Raw genomic sequence first — 6,189 nt, 5'->3', positions numbered from 1 at the left:
TGGGACTACAGGTGCGTGCCACCATGTCTGGCTAATTTTTGTGTTTTTAGTAGAGATAGGGTTTCACTATGTTGGCCAGGCTGGTCTTGAACTCCTGACCTTGTGATCTGCCCACCTCAGCCTCCCAATGTGCTGGGATTATAGGTGAGCCACCGTTCCCAGCCCACCCTTCCACCTGTTTTATAAATGTAATCACTTAGTTCTGCTCTTGAGCTTGTCTTAACCCCCTTTCAACTTCAGCACGAGCTATTCCTTATTCTGCTTATTGAACTCTTTATTTTCCTTTTACTCTTATTGCAAATTGCCTCACTGCACGGTCTCTGCCTCACAAAAATGAAATACATATTAATAAATCTCTGGGCTGGGTGAAGTGGCTCATGCCTGAAATCCCAGCACTTTGGGAGGTCAAGGTAGGTGTATTACTTGAGGCCAGGAGTTCAAGACCAGCCAGGCCAACATGGCAAACCCCCGTCTCTATTAAAAACACAAAATTAGCTGGGCATGGTGGTACGTGCCTGTAATCCCAACCCATTACCCTCCAGCCTGTGAGACAGTATGAGACTCTGTCTAAAATTATATATATATATCTGATTTACATTTATTGCACTGATAACATGATAACCTGGACATTTTTGAGACACGGTCTTGTTCTGTCTGGAGTCCCAGCTCAGGCTGGAGTGCAGTGGCATGATCATAACTCACTGCAGCCTTGATCTCCCAGGCTAAGATTACAGGCATGAGCAGCCATGTTTGGTGTCCTGGACATTTTTAACTGGCTTTTGGCTAATACAGATTGAGCATCAGAAATCTAGAAACCTGAAATCTGAAAGGCTCCAGAATTCTAAACTTTTTGAGTGCTGACACGATGCTCAAAGGATATGCTCATTGGATCATTTCAGATTTTAAGTCGTGGATTTGGGATGCTGGATCATTATGATGCAAATATTCCAACATCTGAAAAACAAAAACCCAAATCCAAGCATTTTAAATAAGGGATACTCAACCTGTAATCCAAGTATAAATCTAGCAATCAGGCTGCTTTCTAACAGCCTAATTTAGGAAATATATCTCTATTTAGGAAAAATTGCAGTCTTTGTGTTAGGTGTATGTACTTTAAATATTTCTGTTTTAAAAGCCAAAGAAGTTTTATGAGAGTAGGAAATTGAACAGGTTTGCCTTTATGTAACTGTCAGCTGGGTGTTTTAACAAATGCCGGTAATCACAAGGAACCTATTTCTAAAGATAATGAGTAGGTATATATTTGTTCATGGTTTTGTCATTGAAACTCAAATTTCAATTGAGAAACTACTTAGTATTAGAAAACACTTGATCAAAACTGTCCAAATGATTGTAAAAGGTAAATAAATACATGTGCTTAGTAGTTGCAATAATGCATTTGCATTTATTTGATTTCTGTCATTGGAGAAGCATGCTTAACTGAGTCCCTACCCTTGACCTGTCCCCTAGGTGGCGCTGCAGGAGGAGGTTACTCCCAGGTCATTCCTATGGAAGAGGTAAAGTATTTGGGGATTTGGCTGAATTAGATCCTTTTTTTTTCTTTTTTCTCTTTGGCTGAATTAGATGCCTTTTTTTCCCCAAGATGGAGTCTTGCTCTGTTGCCCAGAGCTGGAGTGCAATGGCACGATCTCGGCTCACTGCAACCTCTGCCTCCCAGGTTCAAGCAATTCTCCTGCGTCAGCCTCCAGAGTAGCTGGGATTACGGGCACACCACCACGCCCAGCTAATTTTGTATTTTTAGTAGAGACGGAGTTTCACCGTGTTGGCCACGCTAATCTTGAACTCCTGACCTCGTGATCCGCCCGCCTCAGCCTCCCAAAGTGCTGGGATTACAGGCGTGAGCCACCGCGCCCAGCCTAGATTCTTTATTATAGATTTTTCTCTCTGGAAATTAGCCTTTTTTGTAGAGCTCTTAGTGGACAAATGACTTGTTTCCCAGCAGAAGCAACACCTAGGGGGAAAACAACTTAATTTGTAGACTTGTGATACAGCTTAGTTTCAAACTTTGGCTTTCAGTGGGAATGATCATTATAAGCAAATCACCAAATGAAGCATGGTATTGGGAAGCACCAACACACAGTGAATTCAGAATTCATTTATGTAACAGCAGAAATAGGAACAGTGCATAGACATAGAGTTAGTGCTGCTCCCGTGCACTTCTCGCTGTTTCAAGGTGTGTCCTCAGTAACCCAGTGTTGCTGTTGATCCCAGTGGTGTGGTATTTGTGGTCTCTGGACATCTCATTTTGGAAAAGCTGCAAGTTCTGTATTTGGGAGGTGATTCTTCTGCAGACAGATAATTGGTCATTTATGTTTTCTTTTTTTTTGAGACAAAGTCTCCCTCTGTGGCCCAGGCTGGAGTGCAGTGGTGTGATCTTGGGTCACTGCAACCTCCGCCTCCCAGGTTCTCCTGTGTCAGCCATCCAGGTAGCTGGGATTACAGGTGTGCGCCACCACACTTGGCTAATTTTTGTGTTTTTAGTAGAAGTGGGGTTTCACCATGTTGCCCAGGGTAGTCTTGAACTTCTGGCCTCAAGTGATCTGCCCACCTCAGCCTCCCAAAGTGCTGGTATTATAGTTGTGAGCCACCATGCCCAGCCAGTCATTTATGTTTTCAAGAACTCCCTGTATTGGGTGTTTGTCCACTAGCTGGGCTGCCTTCAGTATTCCATTGGCTTTAAAATAGGGATTAAGCTTTGCAATAGAATGAAAGTTGGAAAGATACAGAGCAGCTGGGAGACTAATGTGGCTTCTGTTCTTTTGTAGTTTAATCTCCATCTCACAGGTGACATCCATGCCATCACTGCAGCTAATAACCTCGTTGCTGCGGCCATTGATGCTCGGATATTTCATGAACTGACCCAGACAGACAAGGTAGGATGCCAAAGCTCCATGAATCCCATTGAACACTTTGAAAGTATTGAACCATCTGAATTAGTGTTGGTCTCTTGGGTGCTGAGGATGCAGGTAGCAAGGCAATGGGGTTCCTCTCATTTTAAAGCCCCTTTCTTTTCTTTAAGGCTCTCTTTAATCGTTTGGTGCCATCAGTAAATGGAGTGAGAAAGTTCTCTGATATCCAAATCCGAAGGTTAAAGGTAAGCTTTTTTTCTTCCACATTTTTTATATTGTGTGGAATCTAGAATCTGATCATTGATTAGGACACAAAAGTCTTCTTGGAGTAGCCTATTTTAGATGAAGTTACATCAGTAATCATAGACTTAAAGTCGTGATATACATAGCAAAGATTGATGGTAGAGGTTATTTCTCATTTATCTATAGATTAGAAGTGGCTAGTGTGGAATAAATAGAACACTGACAACCTGCCCTCAGCTAAGAAAAAAACGACACTTCCTTTATAACATGAACAAGAGTCAGGATGCCATTGTGGCAGTGTAGCAGCCTTTGGAGTTTGCATCATTGGGACCTTAAGCAAATTTGTTAAATGACTTCTCTGTTTACTCGTCTGTAAATAATACTTGCCTTCCCCTGAATAGATAAGGGTCTGTGTTAAACAGTTAGAAGCGTGGTTATATCTATATGTTATTTGAATTTCTGTAACAAATACACAGTTAGTAAGCATACACCATACCACCTGACCCAGAAATCTCACCCAAAATAAATCTCTGTTCACATAAAAATCTGTACATTAATGTTTTTAGCAGCTCTATTAATAATTTCCCAAAACTGGGACTAATCTAAATGTCTTTCAGTGGATGAATAAATAAACAAACTGGTACATCCATACAATAAAAATAAATGAGCTATTGATACAAACAACAACTTGGATGAATTTATGCTGGGCAAAAGAAGCCAGTCTCAAAAGCTTGCATATTGCATGACTCCATTTGTATGATATTCTCAATAAGAGAAAATTATAGTGCTAGGGAACAGATCAATAGATGCTAACAGTGTGGATGAAGCGAGGGTATGACCGTAAAGGAATAGCAAAAGAGAGGTGTTTTGTTTTGTTTTTTGTTTTCTTTTTTGAGACAGGGTCTCTCTCTGTACCCAGGCTGGAGTGCAGAGGCACAATCACAGCTCACTAAAGCTTCCACCTTCCAGGTTCAAGCAATCCTCTCACCTTAGCCTCCTGAGTATCTGGGACTATAGGTGCACACACCACCACACCTGGCTAATTTTTTACTTTATTTTTTGTAGAGACCTTGTCTCACCATGTTGCCCAGGCTGGTCTCAAACTCCTGGTTTCAAGCGATGGTCCTGCCTCAGCCTCCCAAAGTATTGGGATTACTGGTGTGAGCCACCACGTTTGGCCACAAGGGATTTTTTGTTTTTGTTTTCTGTTTTTCAATTTTTCAAAAATGTATTGGTTTTGTTTTTTTGTTTGTTTAAGACAGAGTCTCACTCCATCTCCCAGGCTGGAGTGCAATGGCGTGATCTCAGCTCACTGCAACCTCCATCTCCCAGGTTCAAGCAGTTCTCCTGCCTCAGCCTCCCGAATAGCTGGGGTTACAGGTACCTGCCTACCATGTCCAGCTAAATTTGGTATGTTTAGTAGAGACAGGGTTTCACCATGTTGGCCAGGCTGGTCTCGAACTCCTGACCTCAGGTGATCCATCTGCCTTGGCCTCCCATAGTGCTGGGATTACAGGCATGAGCAAGGTTTTACTCTGTCACCCAGGCTGGATTGCAGTGGTGTAATCACATCTCACTACAGCCTCGACCTCCAGGACTCAAGTGATTCTCCCACCTCAGCCAACTGGGTAGCTGAGACTACAGCCAGGTACCACCATGCCCAGATTTTTATATATTGTGTAGAGACCGGGTTTTGCCGTGTTGCCCAGGCTGGTCTCAAGCTCCTGGGCTCAAGCGATCTGCCCACCTTGACATACCAAAGTGCTAGCATTACATGCATGAACCACTGAGCCCAGCTTTTTTCTTTTCTTTTTTTTTTTTTTTTAAGAGATGAGAAGGCTGGGCATGGTGGCTCACACCTGTAATCCCAGCACTTTGGGCAGCCGAGGCAAGCGGATCACCTGAGGTCAGGAGGTTGAGACCAGCTTGACCAACATGGAGAAACCCCGTCTCTACTAAAAATACAAAATTAGCTGGGTGTGCAGCTGCATGCCTGTAGTCCCAGCTATTCAAGAGACTGATGCAGGAGAATCGCTTGAACCCGGGAGGCGGAAGTTGCAGTGAGCTGAGGATGCCCCACTGCACTCCAGCCTGGGTGACAGAGCTAGACTCTGTCTCAAAAAAAAAAAAAAAATTGGACTTGTGTTTTACAACACTTCTTGGTCACTATGATACTATGATTATTTAGGTCTAGGCTTAGGGAAATCTGCTGCTCAGTTATAGGGACAAACATGTTAATAATACCTTTGTATGTGTGTGAGTAATGTGAATTTGCAGATATTGGGATAAAATCACTTTTGTCAGACCCAGAAAAAACAGGGCTGGGAAGACACGAAGAAGAGGAGGCTCACACTTACATGTCTGTGATAAGAACTGTTTGCAAGGCCTGTAATCCCAGCACTTTGGGAGGCCAAGGCAGGAGGATGACTTGAGCCCAGGAGTTCGAGACCAGCCTGAGCAATGAAGCAAAACCTCGTCTCTACAAAAAATTTTAAAAATGAGCCAGGTGTGATGGCATGCACCTGTAGTTACACCCAGCTACTCGGGAGGCTAAGGCAGGAGCATCCCTTGAACCCAAAAGTTCAAGGTTGCAGTGAGCTATGATTGGGTCACTATAATCTAGCCTAAGTGACAGAATGAGACCTCGTCTCAAAAAGAAAGAGCAAAAATTGTTTCCAATGACTTAATAAAACCCCACAAGAAATCCCTTCACATCCTTCACACATCTCCTGCTTTGCACAGCTTGCATGTTTCAAATGTATACTTATGTTTCCATGACAAGACTTACCACTAGACATTCTTTAGGATGGGAGTAATTCAGATAAGATGCTCTTGAAAGGATGCTTTCCCAGTAACGGCAGCTGCACCAATGAATTGACAACTCTGCTTTGAGCTTCTGGGAGTGATGAATTCTGTATTTTTTATTTTATTTTATTTTTTATTTGAGACAGGGTCTTGCTCTTTCACCCAGGCTATAGTGCAGTGGCACAATCATGGCTCACTGTAGCCTCGACCTGAACTCTGTTTCTAAGCAGACTATGTGAAGCTCTCTCTCTCTCTCTGTTTTTTTTTTTTTTTT

General features: G+C 42.8%; 1 protein-coding gene across 1 annotated transcript in view; it reads left to right on the top strand.

The window, feature by feature from the left end:
- MTHFD1 (methylenetetrahydrofolate dehydrogenase (NADP+ dependent) 1, methenyltetrahydrofolate cyclohydrolase, formyltetrahydrofolate synthetase) overlaps nt 1-6,189 on the top strand; it is a 73,098-nt gene that overhangs the window by 41,772 nt on the left and 25,137 nt on the right. The window contains 3 exon segments of the mRNA XM_011949825.1: nt 1,468-1,514; nt 2,784-2,891; nt 3,038-3,112. Coding sequence (XP_011805215.1) covers nt 1,468-1,514; nt 2,784-2,891; nt 3,038-3,112 — 230 coding nt within the window.

The sequence above is a fragment of the Colobus angolensis genome, unplaced genomic scaffold (assembly GCF_000951035.1).
Source record: "Colobus angolensis palliatus isolate OR3802 unplaced genomic scaffold, Cang.pa_1.0 Scaffold3, whole genome shotgun sequence".
NCBI lineage: Eukaryota > Metazoa > Chordata > Mammalia > Primates > Cercopithecidae > Colobus > Colobus angolensis.
The sequence above is the reverse complement of the archived record's forward strand: the minus strand, read 5'-3'. Positions and strand labels throughout refer to the sequence as shown.